General features: G+C 36.4%; 1 protein-coding gene and 1 long non-coding RNA gene across 2 annotated transcripts in view; one reads left to right on the top strand and one right to left on the bottom strand.

Moving 5' to 3' along the window:
• Positions 1-8,308, bottom strand: part of LOC109263771 (uncharacterized) — a 40,884-nt gene extending 32,576 nt beyond the window's left edge. The window contains exon 1 of the long non-coding RNA XR_002078382.2: positions 8,260-8,308. This is a non-coding gene — a long non-coding RNA (uncharacterized LOC109263771). The remainder of the gene's footprint in view (positions 1-8,259) is intronic.
• Positions 8,309-10,007: 1,699 nt separating this feature from the next.
• Positions 10,008-18,226, top strand: part of MEOX2 (mesenchyme homeobox 2) — a 65,498-nt gene continuing 57,279 nt past the window's right edge. Inside the window, exon 1 of the mRNA XM_019443504.2 lies at positions 10,008-10,882. Coding sequence (XP_019299049.1) covers positions 10,369-10,882 — 514 coding nt within the window. The 5' untranslated portion in view covers positions 10,008-10,368. The remainder of the gene's footprint in view (positions 10,883-18,226) is intronic.

The raw sequence follows: 18,226 nt of genomic DNA, 5'->3' as shown, positions 1-18,226 counted from the left end.
CTGTTCGTTTTACATAGTTGCATTTCTGTAATGAATTTCCTTTGTTTGTTTGCTTGCTAATTTGTTTAACATTTATTTATTTTTGAGAGACAGAGACAGAGCATGAGCCGGGGAGGGGCAGAGAGAGAGGGAGCCAGAATCTGAAGCAGGCTCCAGGCTCTGAGCTGTCAGCACAGGGCCTGATGTGGGGCTTAAACTCATGAACTGTAAGATCATGACCTGAGCTGAAGTCAGGCACTTAACCGCTTAACCAACTGAGCCACCCAGGCGCCCCTCCTTTTTTTTTTTTTAATAGATAATTCATCAGATAATTAAGATTTATTGCTGTAGAAAATTTTCATATTTTATGTGAAATTATCGTTTTATATCAGATTTCACTATAAATCACAAAACCTTTCTGGAACTAGGAAGAGATTTAGTACTAAAATAATATAGATTTTAAGGAGCATAATAAGAGATAGCATCCATATTTATCTAACATAGCTGTCTCAGATTATTGAGGTATCGATGATATAGCTGTGTCTGGACATTACCTACATAACAATTAGTGTTAAGCATAATTTACATATACCAACTATTTGAATCAAGTATAAATTATGTACATAGATATTAAATGTTAAGTTTTAGGATGTTAATTGTTTCAGGGATATTTTGTTTCATTGCTATTATGTCTTATTGTTTGGAGTTGAGGGAATTACGTATTCTCATCACATATGGACACAAATGTTCTAATTCCAATGAAAATTAGGGATGAATCTATGTTGTAGAGCAAAAATCAAAGCAAAAAGTACAGAAAACAAAACTGAATCTGGGCTGATGATCTTAAATTTTCTTTGCAGTTATATTGTAGATACACTTTAGTGATAGCTGCTCCGTGGGTACCAAAGCCTAATGATAAAGTGAAACTTGCAGATCCGAGCGCTCTATTGAATATAATTATTGAGTGTTTACTCTGTGCCTGACACTTGCTAGAAAACACCCACATAAGATGCCAAGAAGTCTCCAGGAATATATTGCTCAGTGGTGTGAATTAAGTCTATTAGGAGCAAATTTGAAGTTTGCTAAAGCCTGATGTGGCAGAAACATTTACTGCTCACCAAATAGTCATGTGCTTTAGAATATTTTCCAGACCCCTTAGAGGTATATCAGGTTTTATTCTGGCCTGCAAGTTATTGACATGTATCATCTCTGCATCAAAGTATGTAAAACCAGGTATGTAACCCTCCACCTCTGTTTTTCCCTGCTGTGATATTTTGGAGAAACATGTTGAGATGACGAATTCATGAGATCAGTTGCTGTGTGGAGAGCCAGCCATCTTGTATCAGAATTTGTAGGAATAAGAACTAAACTTTTGTGAAGGCTTAGGATATAGAGGTCAACCCATTGTGACAGTATTGTCTAGTCCATCATGGATAATACACGACTCTTCTTTCTTTGCAAAGACTGTTGCTAAATGAACTTTTCCAAGTATATCAACAATTAGTTAATAATGATGCTCCTGATGTACAAAGGAGTAACTGAATGTCTTCAAATAGGATGTTTTGCCGCTCCAGGAATTTCCTGTGTTTCCTTGAGATTTTGTGCTGGAGGTTTCCTTGTGTGATACCACATTGTGAAGCTCCTATTCATGAGGTCAAGAGGATCAACTTACAGAGATATTTCGGGTCCTACATCATTTTGACAGATATATATGTCATTTGGTACCTTTTTGCAAGGTGGTGGGGCATGAGAGAGAGAAAAAGTTAAATGGCATCTTCTATTCTTTTGGACCAGTGCTATCAAAGAGAAGTACAATGCAAGCCACCTTTGTGATTTTAAATATTTGAGTAGCTACTTTAAAAAGTAGAAAGGAAGAAAATTAACCTCAATAACATACTTTATTCACTACAGTGTATCCAACAATTACCATTTTAAATTGCAATCCATATAAAAGCCTATTAATTTCACATGAAGTCTTTGAAATCATGTGAATTTCTCATGAAGTCTTTTAAAGCACATGTTAATTTGGGTAAGTTACATTTCAAATGCTCAACAGTCACATGTTGCTGTTTCTAACAGTGCAGCTCTAGATACACCTTAAATTTATTACACATTACGTTCAGCATCTTGTTAGGTTCACTCAAAACCTTGTCATATTTAATTCATCATAGTATTCTTTTTCATTAGCAAATGAATGCACTCAGAATTAGAAAGTGATAGAGTTAGGGTCAAACCAGTGCTCCCTCTTGCCTCCGGAAATGGAGCAATGCCCTAGGCAAGTAGAGTACCATTGGGAATCCTCTGTAATGGAAACAAGAGGGATAAGAGCCCCAATTAAAAGTAATGGCATTGGCGATTAACTAAGGGGCGCCTGGGTGGCTTAGTTGGTTAAGCTTCGGACTTCTGGTTTTCGCTTAGGTCATGATCTCAAGGTTCATGAGTTTAAGCCTTGTATCAGGCTCTTCACTAGCAATGTGAAGTCTGCTTGGGATCCTCTCTCCCATCTCTCTCTGCCCCTCCCCCACTTGCTTGCTCGTGCTCACTCTATCTCTCTCTCTCAAAAATAAACATTAAAAAAAATAAAGTAATGGCATTGGTAGTTAACTTATTTTAGTTAATATTAAAGTAGAATCGTTACTATTCTTCTTGAGGATAGATTGCATAATTGGGAGGCGTATGAAGGGAAGGGCTTGTGGGTGGGATCTTACTTCTGATTTGAGCAACTGAGTTTGCAGTGATGCTGTTTACAAAGAGACTGACATGGGCCTTGTTAATCTGAAGTCGGATTTAGTAATTTTTGAACACTGGAATTGCCAGTACAGTGCAAGGAACCTTACCCACTTTTTTGTTTTAATCATATCTGTGTTACATTTGGTCACAAATACCAGATGGTAATGGCATCTGCTATTAAAAAAAAAAAAATGAGTCTACAGGAAGAAATACACATGGATTGGCAAGTCTTTAATATTATTACAGAAAGAAGAACACCAACAGCTAATTCAGATTTATAGAGTGTAACATTTACTAGCTTCTGTGTGCTTCTTCTTGTCTTTTTTAAAGGTACTTTCAACTTTGTCACCACACATACAAGAGTGGAGATTTTTACAGCACTTTCTAATTATGTGTTTATTTTTGAACCTGAAAAAACAATTCTAAGTGTTGCCACCTGGGCATCTGCCTTGGCAAAGTCTGTCAGATGAGGATATGCCATATACTTTGGAAAATCTGATCTTAAAAATCCAAAGGGCTTCCGATTTTTACCCTGATCAAATCATATTTTTAACTGAACAAAATAGGATATAAGATTTGACTAAGAACAAAACTTGGAATAATCCAGGCCTTTCAATAGCTATTGACAGGTAATACTGGTACACAAATGAGAGGTGTCATGAAACAAAATGTAAGAATTATCCTGGAAAGTCATAATTGTGCCATTTTTATCTCTCTGTATTTAACATATCAGGGAAATATTAAAGTTGTTTGTGGTAAGTAGAGGTTTTACTGTATTTGATTATGGGTGAAATTTATTTAAATTGTCTTTGATTATGTCTCCATAGGAACATTAACTTCACTGTCGCCAGCACACATAATCATCCTTAATAAGTTATTTGCAGAAATGCTGTTGCCTTTGTGCAACATATCACTACAGTTGCTCTAGATTAGAGGAAGAAACTCTCACGTTTCCCATTACCATGTAGTCTACTTTCAAGATCAGTAGTAAGTTTTACTGTATTTTATCATAAAGTATTCTAACATTGTTTTGACCATTTTAGTCACATCCCTCTTTCCCTGTTCATTATTTATGCCTCAAGAATTAGTCATTAGAAACATGGAGTTGGAACAAGGTGGTTCCTGCCACTCAGGTCATTAGGCAAGGGTCATGCAAAATGAATAAGCCAAATAGGGGGAAAGACTTTTCTGTGTTATTCTGTGTTGAAGAAGTTTCATCTCATATTTATGTGTTCTCACCTAATGTAGAGAAAACTTCACTTTGATCGCAGGTCTCCGTACTTGGTGGAAATGAGTGTTAGCTGATGGTATGAGTAATTGCCTTATGCTGGGCCCTGGGCTCAGAACTGATACTCCTTCAGGGTTCTGGTTAGTGTTTGATTCTGTTGGAATCCCTGTACTTTGAAGTGCTCTAAGATGCAGTTGGCCCAGTAGGTTTCTTGTTTTTCTTTTTTCTCAGCCACTGAAAGCTTTTGAAAACCAGTTTATTCCCTTCCCATATACTGTTACCCCAACTTAGCAGAAATCATTCTCTAAAAATAAATAAAATTTAGAAAAACAATTGACTACAATGAGTTTCAGGTTACAGATTTGTAAGTCAAGAAAGCACCGATTACTCAGAATTTCAGATACTCAGTAGCTTGCACATGTCTGGGCATTGACCCCATCTGTACCTAACTTTCACATTATATGTAAGTGATTACTTGAAACTGTTTCTCAGCACAGTATTTTGTTAGTATCTCTTTTATCAAAAATATATATGCCATGCATATGTTTAAACATAAACCTTTCTGATTACTTTTTTAAAATTCCAATTAAACTAAAACATGCACCTGGGACCTTTTTACCATTATTGTAAATGTATGTGGCTTATGAATTACATATTTGTATTATCAAATATATAATTATTTTTCATATATTTAAGATTACCTTATTTTTCTGTCTTTTCACCTGCTAAACACCTTCTTCTGGTTTTCCCTTGGCCTATTTTGTGCTCCTGTCATCTTTCTCTTTCCTTACATCAAGTGAGACAGAAGCAAATAGTTGTCATTTAATCATTTGCATTCTTGTTTTGATCCATTTTCATATGGCTATTACCTTGTGTAAAAATATTCTGTGTTCTTAAAATCTTTTACACATCTGAGCTTATCAAGGTACTAATATTAACTCTTAAAAATATTTTATAATACCTCATGTGTTTTGCTTTAACTAAACTATTTTGTATAGTACACAGATACACATTTTTTTATTCCTACACACAAAAGTGTTGATATCAAAGGCAGCTGGTGTTTCTTTGCTGAGTTGGAATCATATAAAACTAGAGTGTGCAATTAAATATTTTGGGAGAGCCATACCAACACAGCTAAAACACAGAGAGTTTTAGTGATTCAAACTCAAAATGAAAGAACCGCTTTAAGAATAAAACATGCTACAAATTGATGAAGCATGAAAAATAAAAACACAGAAGAATAACTTACCATTGTGCCAGAATTACATTAGTCATGTTAAACTCTTCAAGTTGGAAAATTTAAAACAGAAGACTAAGGTTTTACCTATAATTCCCGTGTTTAGTTTCGAATGATTTTTTTCTCCGAGATTTATGAACTTGTTCTAAATTCAGTCCACTTAAAAGTATAATGTTGCTTTTTATGACATGGGAGAAATAAATGGTTTATTTCCCTTAAATTGTGGATAGAAACTTAATGCTTATGAGTTTGATGGTATAGAATATATAATGCAATATATAGCATTACATTATGGAACTGTCTTGCATTAGTATGCCTATACTTCTTACAGCTAGGTATATAAGGGAGCCAACGTGAGATACATTTATCAACAAAAATAACATACAAGGTGAATGCAAATGAAAATGTAGGAACTGAATGTAATTATTTCCCATGTGCATTATAAGAAAACTGTTGAATAATTCTGGATTTAAAACAGGTGGACAAAAGGAAGTTCATTTAGACGTTTTTGAAATTTGAGAGGTGGTCAGTGTCTCTTCATTTTGACACTCCTTACATACACACCAAAGGATGATTAAAATTTCATAAAATGTATGTGGAAGGGAATTGGAATAATGAAAGATTGCAAATATTTTTAATTTTTAATTAAATCTTAAAAATTTAAAATTATCACTCAAATTCTGTATTTCATGCTAGTGTTCTGAACATTATTTACTAGATGATACTTGAAATGAAGAAAACCACCAATTTATGAAAGAAAGAAAACTAAATGTAGGAAGAAGACAGGAAAACAAAGTATATTGGGTATTATTTCACACTTTTTTGAAATAAGGGTTAAGTATTCATTTAGTAATATAGAAACATAACAAATTTTATCGTGAAAGCACCAACCAGTGTTATGTAAAAATAGCAACTTATTTTAAAAATCAGTAAAAGTATATAGAATCACCTAATAATATGCATTAGCCATAGCAAAATTGTTCCTGAAATACTACATTGCATAATTCCTGGAGAAGGGCAGTTCCTTAGTTCTTAAACATGGAGTGCATCGTAAATCACATAAATTACCATTGAGCATTTAGCATATTTTAATATATTTAAAAATTTTTTTACTTCAGAAGAATGAACTGAAGGACAGAACTGTTAATTTCTTGGAGAAATATAGTAGAAAAAATATTTTTATGTACAACACAAGTTTCATAGACAAATTCCATTGTGATTTAATTTTCCATACATAAATTCGTATATCATGGCTATATGCTACCAAAGTAAATTTGTCTGGCAGATAAAATGCAAGACAAAGTTTATAATATCTTTAGCTAAAGATTATGCTTAATTTTAAATATTTTTCCCATCATACCTCATGACACAAATGTGCAGAAGAATGGCAACTCTTAAAAGAAGCATCATGATTCTTAAAATTTAAACAAACTTTTCAGGTTGCTTAATTTAAGTTCTAGTCTCTTTGAAATAAAATATCTTAATTAAAAAAATCTGCCTTTACTATTGAATATTGTTTTGTTAAGCAAAAGGAATAATACATGTACATATTTGTCAAATTTAAAGAGCCTAGCACATGCTTAAATAGTTTTGATTACTTTTTCTGGAAGACTAGCAGCTTACATTATTCATATATTCAAGCTCTTGTTATAATGCACTGCTTGATATTAAAACTTTGCATGAAATACTGGCATTAATAGAATATTTTTCAGGAAAATTCAAATATATTATAAATACAGGATAAACACCAGACTATTTATAGTTTAAAATGAAAGCTACAAAAATTCTATAATACATTTTGTAATTTTTACCATTCTTCATAATATAATTAGCCATTAAATGTAAAAAGGCATCTTTCAATATTGGGATATAGATGTGGACACTGAAGTAGTTGTTATAGGGAATGTTAGGAATCTTTCCTGTTGTTAGGACATTTAAATTTTTTTCTGTGACTTAGAAAATAAAAATCAATATTTTTTCTTATTCCAAATGTTCTAGGAAGTGAAAATTTTGAAAAAAAAAAACTTTATGGAATAATTAATATATATTTGGAAATTCCAAAAAAAAAATTAATATTTAATACTGGACTGCATCAAGACCTTCTTTCTTTCTTCTTTGAACCACACTTTTTCAAGTAACATGTTTCTTATATTTTCTGTTAGAAATCTAGACTTCATCATTTTTACTGATACTGTGTTTTGGGTCTCCAATTAAAAAGACCTTTCCTGCTAACTTTGTTTTAATTGTGTGCTTTTCAAAGAGACTCCTTTTTCTAATCTTTTCTAACTTTTCTTTCCCAGTCTTCTAGCCCCATAGTTCCAGAGGCTGACTGACTGAGGCAGGTTGTAGAGAAATTTCTGGACATGTTGTTAACATCTGACACAGTAAGTGAGAAAAAACCAGCACAATCACTGGACAGGTTCAAGGAGAATTGGCAGCTCCTGGAGATGAAAAGTTTGTGTTTGCTACTTACTAGTTACCTGAAGCACACTGGTTAAATTCAAACCCATTCATTTCTCAATTGCTTTGCTCCCTCTAAACCACTGTAATGGAAACCAAAAGGGGACCTTTATGGATGTTTTTTTGTTGATCTGTGTAGATCCAGTGTATCTTTATTTAGTCCGCCTTGTCTGACATTTTCCATAATGCTTTTAGTAGACACCATTATATTACGTAAATATTTCTGGTTACTGTTTATGGAGATGGTTGCCTAAATTTCTCCTTGGATAAAGCCTTTAATGCATTCACCCATAATCCCTATAGAGGAGCTACTCAAGTTTGGGAACTTTAGTGTTGCTCTTTGTACTTCAACTTTTAATATCAGAGCACATATTGAAACCATAAACACAATGAAAATTCAAAAAATATTCAGACCATATTAGAAGAATATACCCCCTCCTTTTTTTTATCCTTAAAGAGCCAAGGGCGTGGGGAGTGGCAGGAAGAAACATTCTTAAGATCTAAGCCCTGGACGCCATCCTGGGAGTGCTTAAACCCCTTAGAAACGTGCAACCTGAAGAACACCCCCTTTCGAAGTCTAAAACAATATTAGATTCCCAAAATGTATCGGCAAAGAAAGTCTTACCGTCAAACGCTTGCAGCAGGTTCCAGCTCAAACCCAGACTGAAAAGCTGAGCAGCTGGTGAACAAAAGTTTTAGCTTTTTTTTTTTTTTTAACGAAGTCTGCAAAACTAATTTCCCTCAAAATAGGGCTCAATTTCCGTTAAAGAAAGCAGCGCTTACAAATCTCAGAATTCCTGATCACCCCCACCACATCCCACCTCTAAGCAATGGAAAACAATTCGAACTTTCACACGGATGTAAAGGTTTATTGAGAGGCCACTATTCTGCAGTAGGGCTTAAAAGACAAGAGAGGTAGGCTGAAACCTGAGGGACCGGTGGAGGGAAAGGTTCTGCCTTGGGGACACTTCTCAAAGATTCATCAATACTTTTTCGTAATCCAAACCAGATGGCTGGCTTGGTTTGCTGTCCTCATTAATCCCATTAACAACTTCAAAGACCTAGTAGCCATCCTCAGGACACCTGAGACAATGAAAATAACGGGGTTACACTGCTGGTGGCATCTTGGGGGTCCTGGGCAGTATAGGTGAGCGCGGATCTTCTGATGCCACACGTCCCAGGCAGGACTTGACTGTTCCCGTAGCTCATTAAGTGCGGCTTGCTTGCTTGCTTTGTGTAAACGACTCTGCCCCCAGCAGACAGTGTCACCCCTCAAGCAAGTGGCAGTATTAAAGCCCAGCCGTCGCTCATACCAATTAACTGGCGGCAAGTTTTCTAACTCATTTTGTATGATGCAAGATTGTAACCTGGGAGACCTGAAGCAGCACCCAGGTTTAGTGAGCTTTGGTGGATATCAAAGCATAAAATTTCCCAGTAAGTGGAACCATGGCGGTTTGCGGGGGTAGAAGCTGTACCATTAGCTGATTTAGTTTTGAGCGGAAGAGGGTGAATTTCTGGAGGTAGGTGAGGAGACCTGGGCTGGCTCCTGAGGGGAAAGACTGAAAATGTGCGTGCACTATACACATCACATGTTACCACGACGGTATCACTTCGGATTTTCCTGACTGAAGTTTTGGGTGGACAAATGGCTAGGAGATTGACTCGGACCAGGAAAGCAGGGGGAAGGACATTGTGCAAAGCAAGGAGGACATATTCGGAAAGCCCAGGAAGAAAGACCCCACCTGGCACCGCAGGTGAGGATGCCCGCGTCTCCAGATAACTGCAACTCTCGCCGCTCCTCGGTTTTCACCTACCCCACCAGGTTTCTATCTTTTCGCGCTGTGAATAGCGCTTTTCTGCCGAGAAGAATTTCCCAGAAACCTCGGGCGCCAGATACGAGCCCATTAACAACCCACCCAGGGACGACAGCTGCGAAAAGCTAGGCGCGCCGCTGCGCCCAGGGCACGCGTTGATGTAGAGTTTGAGACACTTCTGAGCGCGCGCCAGGCTAGCTCTGATCTTTTTCCTTAACCCTACTTCCCCTTTCGTGCTCCTCAAGAGCTAGCCGTACCCCTAGCTATCCTGCAGGTGCCAGTGCCCAAGTGGCACTGACAAGACATCTTTCTCAAGAGAAGGGAGAGGGCCGGACACTGAGTGCAGAGTTGGGGTGACGTGCGCCGCGGAGCACCTTGGCCGCCGGGCCCGGGAGGGGAGAACCGCTGTACGCCCGGGCTCGGGTTTAGGCGCCAGGCGCGCCGCTTGCAGCCTTGGCGGCTGGCAAGGGCGGGCGGGCGTGGACGCACTGCGTGCGTCCAGCGGGAGATAGGAAGTGGAACAGGGAGCGCGTGGCGCAGACTGAGCGGGAGTTTTGGAGGGAGTTTGCATGTGGTCAGCGCCGGGCTCCTAAGCCAGCCCCCAGCTCACATTACACTCTATTTATAACCTCTCAGAGCCGTTTCCCCCTGAAAGCAGTTCTCTGGGACCACCTTCTTTTGGCTTCAACCTCTCCTACTCTTGACATCTGAGTAGCTCGAAGGGAAGCTTCTCCAGGTCCGAGTGTTTATATGTAAAGGAGTCTGGCCGCTAGGGCTCAGGACCGGGATTATCCGAGCTCTGCAGAAACGGCTATTTATTTGGGAGGGGGAAAACACGATTTCTAGTGAAAAGTGACAGAGGGTGGTAGCGTTTGGAACCATCGTGAAGTCTTCTGCCTGGAACCTGAGACTTGCATGCTATGGAACACCCGCTCTTTGGCTGCCTGCGCAGCCCTCACGCCACGGCGCAAGGCTTGCACCCGTTTTCCCAGTCCTCTCTCGCCCTCCATGGAAGATCTGACCATATGTCCTACCCCGAGCTCTCCACTTCTTCCTCGTCTTGCATAATCGCGGGATACCCCAACGAGGAGGGCATGTTTGCCAGCCAGCATCACAGGGGGCACCACCATCACCACCATCATCACCACCACCACCACCAGCAGCAGCAGCACCAAGCTCTGCAAACCAACTGGCACCTCCCGCAGATGTCCTCCCCCCCGAGTGCGGCTCGTCACAGCCTCTGCCTCCAGCCGGATTCGGGAGGGCCCCCGGAGCTGGGGAGCAGCCCGCCGGTCCTGTGTTCCAATTCTTCCAGCTTGGGTTCCAGCACCCCGACCGGGGCTGCGTGCGCGCCAGGGGACTACGGCCGCCAGGCGCTGTCACCCGCGGAGGCGGAGAAGAGAAGTGGCGGCAAAAGGAAAAGCGATAGCTCAGGTAAGGGCGCGCCGGGCACTGTCGGCGAAAGGGGGCGGGGAGATGACTGGGAAGATTCTCACAGTACTGTGAGGAAGCAGGGAATATGGTATACGTCTTGCCCTCTCTGGCTCCCCGCCGCCAGATTCGGTGGGGCTGCTTTCGTCCTGTTACTTGGGGGCACGTGTTTCTCCAAGCGCAACCCTGCAGCCAACGGCGTTAAGCTCTCCAAGGTTCCAACTAGTTTACCAGAGGGTTAAGAAAAAAAGGACAAGTGACAGTATGTGAAATCGATTGCGAAGCGTGACCTTCCATCTGAGAGGTGGGGAGGGGAGTGCACCCTGGGATGCAGCGTCCGCTGGGCGTGCGTGCGGCTGCCGCTCCTTGACTTTTTCCCTTGCAAGTTTCCGACTCCGAGTGGCTCGATTTTTCCCATCGTTAACTGGATTTCCAAATTATTGCACAATATTTGGAACTTGCAGTGGAACTTGGCAGAACGTATGAGAAAAAAAAGTTTTAGTTTTTTTTTTTTTATTCTGATTTCAGAGTTCTTTAAATAGCACTCTATTCCAAATGGTAAAAATTTCCCTTTCTTGGGGAAGAAGACAATCTAGGAATTCAGATGATTTTAAGGAATGTGTCAGAGATTGGCAAATAAATACATGATCAAACTCTTGAGGAAAAAAAACGATTTTTTGATCGTAGTTGTGTTCGTGTGGTGCTAATCTAAACAGAATCTCTGAGTTGCCAATGTGGAAAGTAAGCTCTCCTCCAGCTGAGTATTAGGGGAGGCAAGTGTTTGGAAACACACAGCAACCGGGGTAATGTTGGTTCTCTACGTGCTTGAGGCTGGTGTGCGAGGGTGCGCGCGGGAGTCGCTGATCTACGTGGGGAGAACTTGAGTACCCACGCAAAAGGGAACTTTACTAAACGCAGATGCTTGAAAGCATAGACTGCCAAGTAAACTGTAGCAGTCCCGAGGAACTGAAGTTTTTCGGGCAACTCCTTAAGGCCCTTAACAATCTGTACGTTGTGAAATTGTTAAAAGATACTTTACAATTAAGGGAGTTGTGAATTTCCTTCTGTAGCTATCGCAACCTGCGTTCCAGCTTTCTGGAAAGTGTCATTGGGTCAGTATAATATTTACGTGGTGTTCTTCCTTCGCGGGATTGGTTTAACAAGTCCTAGAAGGTAACTGCAGATATTAATGTGAAGGATTGGAACGTGTTTGGTTTTGGTTTTTGTTTTTGTTTTTTATAACGCTTTAGGTAAGATCCCACGTAAATGGCAATTTGAGCCGCATACTTCATGTGCCTTTGCAGCTGAGCTATCACTGGTTCTTCAGCGTTAGCCTGAGATACATTCTTCTATCACAAACTTAAAATCCAGCTTCTACTTTTCAAGGTCAGGGGTGAACTTTTAATGCTCCATCACAAATTAGTTTATATGTTAGAAACTTACCAGCAGTATCATTCATTTCTAATGGTTTTTACTAACTGTAAGTGAAACTCTCTTAAGACAGAGTTTAGAGGTTAACCATGAAGGTTTCCATCTTCATTTTTTTTTTTTAAGTCAGTTTTAAAATAGTGTTCATGTCTTAGGCTCAGCATTTGATATCAATGTAACTTTTTTGGAAGCAGATCCCAGTTCAGGTTGGTCAGTCCATTTTTGCAATTCACAGAATCTCTTACTGTTCATTTAACTTCATGCAGTGAAAAACCTATGATGGGCTGTTCCTTATGTTTCCTGAACTGAATCAATGCACCTACGCTTCTTCGGGTAAACCGAATTTTCATATAGGCACATATTATTTTGGTCAGAGGGAAATAGAGAAAGTGGGATTCAAGAACAGGTTCCCTTGAATTATTGTGATAAGTTTCTTAAGAAAACTAATAGTGCTATCCTCTTTTGGTGGGAAATAACCATATAACAAACTAAGTTTATATTTATATGTTGAAACTAATTAGCGTGCTGGAAAAACAAGCACAAAAATCTGCATCAGCTACATAAAGTATTAATAGATGAGATCTTGAGTGGGAAATACAGTTAGTCATCACCCAGGGTAGAATCACTGGGGAGTTAGGATGAGCGTTTTCCATTCATGTTGGGACATTTTGAAAGAACTTTTTGACTAACTAAAAGGAAAGATGGTGATGGTTTTCAGTTAAATATATGCATACTCATTAAAAATAAAATTTGATTTGGCAATTTCATTATTTGTGTTAATATTTGTTAGATCTTTAGATAGATTTAGATTCAAGATATCTTTCTCCTGTGATATTTCAGTTGGTCTTCCACATTAATATTTACAGTTACTTCATATCATAGTATTATAAGGGCATCCTGATCCAGTGGAAACTAAAGCCATGTAGAAAAACACTATAATTTTGACATGTTATTAACATGTATATCTCATATTGCTTGTAGCAATTTTAATATTTCAATATTTTTAAAAATTAAATTAATTTCTGAACTCTTGGAATTTTAAAATTGTATCATGAATAGTAGAGACCACTTATATTTTGTTAGAAAGTTTATAATTACTATATGTTTATAATTGAAAGTAAATGTAGTACATAAATCCAAGGCAAAGTCAGAACCAAAATTCTGCATCCTTACTTGTAATATCCAGATTGTATGTATATGTATATGTGTGCATGACCCTGTGAAATTCGAATAGAATTTTAAGCAGCATAAAATATTGAAAAATAACCTAAATTTTTATTCATGGTAACGATGCAAAAACTATAATATGTAACATTTTCCAGTGTGCATTTACTTGCATCCCCCCCCCCAAACACACACATATGCAAACTCAAGAAGCTTAAGTGTCTAGAAACAACTATTTATGGACTTTGGGCTTTCATTATAGTTTATTGACAATTGAAAATAGCCAAGTTTAATGGACAAGCACATTGTTATTTTTTATATGTGTTAAACATTTTTGCAACTTTGAACCTCCTATGCTTTCCAGCATTATTAGCAAAGCCAACATCTGTGATGTCTTCAAAGGAACTCTTAAAAATCAAAACTTTACAACTGCACTTAAAACAATCTATACAAAGCAGGTGATTCTGAAAAAATGTCTATAAATAGTGTGAATTACTTGGCTTCAATTACATTTGATTGCTCTCCAAGCAATGTAGTAATAGGTATAAACTGTCCACTTTTAGTTAAAATAATGAAAACAGATTAGTCAATTTAACTTTACTTTTTATGCAGGCAATATACAGTGTAAATATGTAAATATTTCTTATTCAAATTAGTTGAATAACTACATATTTTATTAAAAAATCAAAATTATATTTAAAAAGAAGGGAGGTTTGGGGATGTGGATTTTATAAGGTTTGGAATAATATTAGATTCTTGTAAAATTAGAAATATTTATAGTTACAATAATCATAAAATATTTGTTATCAAATTATATCTGCCTATATGCTTGGCTATGCAGAATGACAAGCAAGTATTACTTTAATAAGCTGGAACTTAAATACAGAGCAATGTCTTACCCACTCTAACTCTGGTACCGTATTGTGATTTTTTCCAGATAATTCAATCATGTTTTATGAAAGGAAGAATAATTACTTTAATATTATTATCTCTATGTTACTGGACTATGGCTTTTCAGCATCTCTTTTAGAATTTAAAAAAAGTTTATTGGATCTTGATAATTATAGAAGAATATTGAACAAATTAAGTGTCTCAAATCTATGGAATAAAAAAATGTCATTTAAGTCTTTTTCTTAGAGTGGTAGATTAATTTTAGGTGTGAACATTTTAAAATGGTGACCTGACATAAAAAATTCTAAGTACCATTGACCTCCATGAGTGTCTCAAATGATTACACTCAAAAGTCAAGACCAGCATTCCCTTTAGAATTAAGGTGCTTTATTGTTGAAAGTTAGCAATGAGTGGAAGGAATAATGCAAATAAAAATGGAAATGGTTTTGAAATCTTTGTAACTATCTTTATTTATAGTTCATTTGAAAAAGAAAAACATTAAATACTTGCCATGGTACTGCTAAAACTTTCATTTGGGTTAAAAACCCAGAGCTGAATATTTAAAATTTTAATATTTACTTATAGTAACTTTCAATGGAAACCATTAAGTTGGCACCCTGTAAGGTGATCTCTACTAATAAACTGAAAAAAAAAAAAAAAAAAAAACGTTTTAAGTATATTACCCTGTTTTCCCTCTGTGTGATTTGGAAACATGGACCCTTCATCAAAGCATTGGCATTTATAATAACATAATATTTACTATAGGTTCTAAATGCTCTAAGAAAGTAATTTTATACAAAAAGTGAAATCGCAAAAGGAGATAAAGTTTTCCCCTTAGATCCAGGGAAATTTGGGAGACTAATTCCATATTTAATATAAAAATTAACTTTTTTTTAATTTGAGAAATAACTTGTATATGAATTAATAGCTGAATAATGTAAAAAGTCCCACATATAAATCTATTACATGTACCTGGCCTGGTAATGGTGCCATTTTTATTCATTTACTATATTAAGACATATATATGCTGTGCAATTTTATTAACTGTATTAAAAATGGCAGCCAGAAACAAAGATGTGAGGACTTTTTAGGTTTTCATTTCAAATGAGAACTTAAATATAGTAGAATAATGTATTTTAGTTTTTACACTGTGTTCACTTAGGTAGTTATTTCTAAAATTTCAGAGCGTGTCTCTCTTCTAAGCATTGCTATAATGATTATAAACATCTACGAATGATGCATGCTAAGAATGGGAAAATATTAGAGAATAAAATACATTTAGGAATTCTTAATATTTTTTGAGTTAATAGTTGTGGATGATTTATCTCTCTCAAATTTTCTATATTTTTACCATAATGTTTTTTTATAATAGTAAAATATTTTCTGGGAAAATATATTAGCACATGAAGTGAGCCTATCAAGAGTAGCATTTTCCCCCCTTGATCGAAATCATAAAATAAGAAGGATTAATTCTTGAGTGGCCAGTTAAATTATATTTCCTGCATTATGGTACTTGTGACTGATTCTAGTGGTTAAAATAAAAATAAAATTAAATTAAATATAAAAAAAGAGGTGAAATACTAACCAAGACCAAAGTCCGCAAATTAGAAATTGAGGTAGATATGATGTATTTCCTACTTAATGTATTTAACCAATAAAACACATTTTATTGTCACAACTTATTTCTCCGTATTCTGTGCTTTAGTCACTAGTATGGCTTAGTTATCAATAATAAGCTTTCTGTAAAGGTTATAAAGAAAAGGAAGCACTAACAATTTTCCTGTTTTTGTTATGATGCTCTTATGACTATCTGGAATAGTTGTATTAAACTGAAACCCGCACGTAGGGATGGAGGAACACCGTAAAGAAAAGTCAGTGGCAACATTCCGCGCTACTCCTAAATCTTAGTCATCGGTGAGGTTCAAAATCCAACTGGAGAAAACCTTGCAGAATATTTTATTGCTCTCATGGAGCAAAACTTACAATGGTAAAGGTCATTTAGGTCTCAGCCTTCAATTTGCATTACCTATGTGGAAGCAGAATTAATTTAAATCTAATGCCCCTTTCTCTAATGGTTTCCACTTATGTTATAAAAGCGTAGGGAATTTATTTTCCCTTTCGGTAAGTTGTGTTTGATAGTATTTTAAGATACAAAATAACCAAAAATATGTCTATTGATCCATCTGTATAAATTTGAGACATAGCTTTTAAATTTAGAGTGAGTATTTCTATTTGAAACCTTTTGATATATTTGTTACTAAATTAACAGAAAGTTACTTGGTAAGAGTATGCATTCATATGTGGTCGAATGGGTCAATTATTAATTTCTCTGTTTAGAATTTTAAATATGTAAAAAAAGTTTCTGATTATTCACAAAACTTTCACTTATGATGTTACATTTTCCACAGCAATATAATATTTCTGAATTTACACATTACTCTGTAAATTTGGTATCGTGTATTAGAATACTGGTTTTCATAGGGTTTGAAAATAATTTATGATACACTTTTTTTATTTCTTACATGTGCATATGAACGAGAATCATCAGGTAAAATCTGTATTATATGAATACATTCTTGGAAAGACTTTGTATGAAAGAGAGGAAAAATACTTTCAGAAATAATCAGCTCTCTTAGGTCTAAAAATTAATAAATCTGATCTTAACCTACATGATATTATTGCTGTGCCTCTTTAAAAAGTTAGCATTTCCTAAAAGTTTAATCATTCTAAGCTATTTGTGTATTTTGGTGACTTAATTCTCATATCCTTAGAATTTTACTTTTACTGTAAAAGTTTACAAGGGAATAAGTGATAGTGGTAAAACCATTAGGGTTTTGATTACAGATTTAAATTAAAAAATCATTGCTCTTCAAAATTTCATAGAATCAACTCAATTTGAATGTTTCAAATGTATTTAAATGTCCTCTTTGTTTACATAAGCTTTCTTTCTAATATGTTTTAGGTATGTTTCTTGAAGCTTGGGTGAATTAGATTGGCTGGAATTATGAATATAAGGAGTTATTTTTTCATAGTTATTAGTTTCTACTGTGTTTTAGTAGAAAGGTTAGTGGTGAAGAGAAAACAGGGAGGGTGCTAAATTAACTAGGACATGGCAGCTATTCTTCAAGCACGCTTTTAAAAAATCTGTTTATGTGAAGATATATATGTATAAACACACAATAATAAATTGGTAGAATTCCAAACTTAATTTCTTGATAAGAGATCATCTGAAGTGGAGCATCCACATTAGAGACCTCAACATGATGTTAAATGTTCCAGTTAGAAAGTAAAATATTAGGTTTGAAACGTATACAGCTGTGTGGAGAGTCCAACGGGCCGAAGCTGGTAATCAATGATAGTCATTAAAGTCAAATCTGCCAACTCCCCTGCAGTTTTTGTTTTCTTTTGTTTTTCTCTTCCTCTAGCTCATTATTCTCCACACACTTCAAGAGATCCCACAATGCTCTAAGAAAAGAAAACCCCTCAGTTATCTTACATGACTGTGGGCAAGAAAATGATTAAGATGAAGTCATCTCTCTCTCAGGCTCTGCGGAAACGTAGAGGAGGGTCCAGCTTAGGCGGGTGGATGCCAGTAGAATTTTAAAGGCCTGGAATTTTGCTCTTTGAAAATGTAGCCTTAAAGCTTTGCCAGAAACGACACCCAAATAAAAACTTAGTTTTTTTTGCAGAGTGATAGCTATTTGCAAACGTAGTGGTGAAGTGTAGTCAAATGTCTGTAGAGGCGGCTTCTTATATTGTCTGGACTGTTCAGTAAACTTTTAGATTATCATTCTTAGCCTCCTGAAAAACTATCAAATTAAACTGATGTATATTCTTATTAGTTAAAAGAAAAAGTACAATGGG

This window comes from Panthera pardus, unplaced genomic scaffold (genome assembly GCF_024362965.1).
Source record: "Panthera pardus isolate Hobbes unplaced genomic scaffold, ASM2436296v1 HiC_scaffold_8, whole genome shotgun sequence".
In the NCBI taxonomy this organism is placed as follows: domain Eukaryota; kingdom Metazoa; phylum Chordata; class Mammalia; order Carnivora; family Felidae; genus Panthera; species Panthera pardus.
Note: the sequence above shows the minus strand (reverse complement) of the source record. Positions and strands in the feature narration are given on the sequence as shown.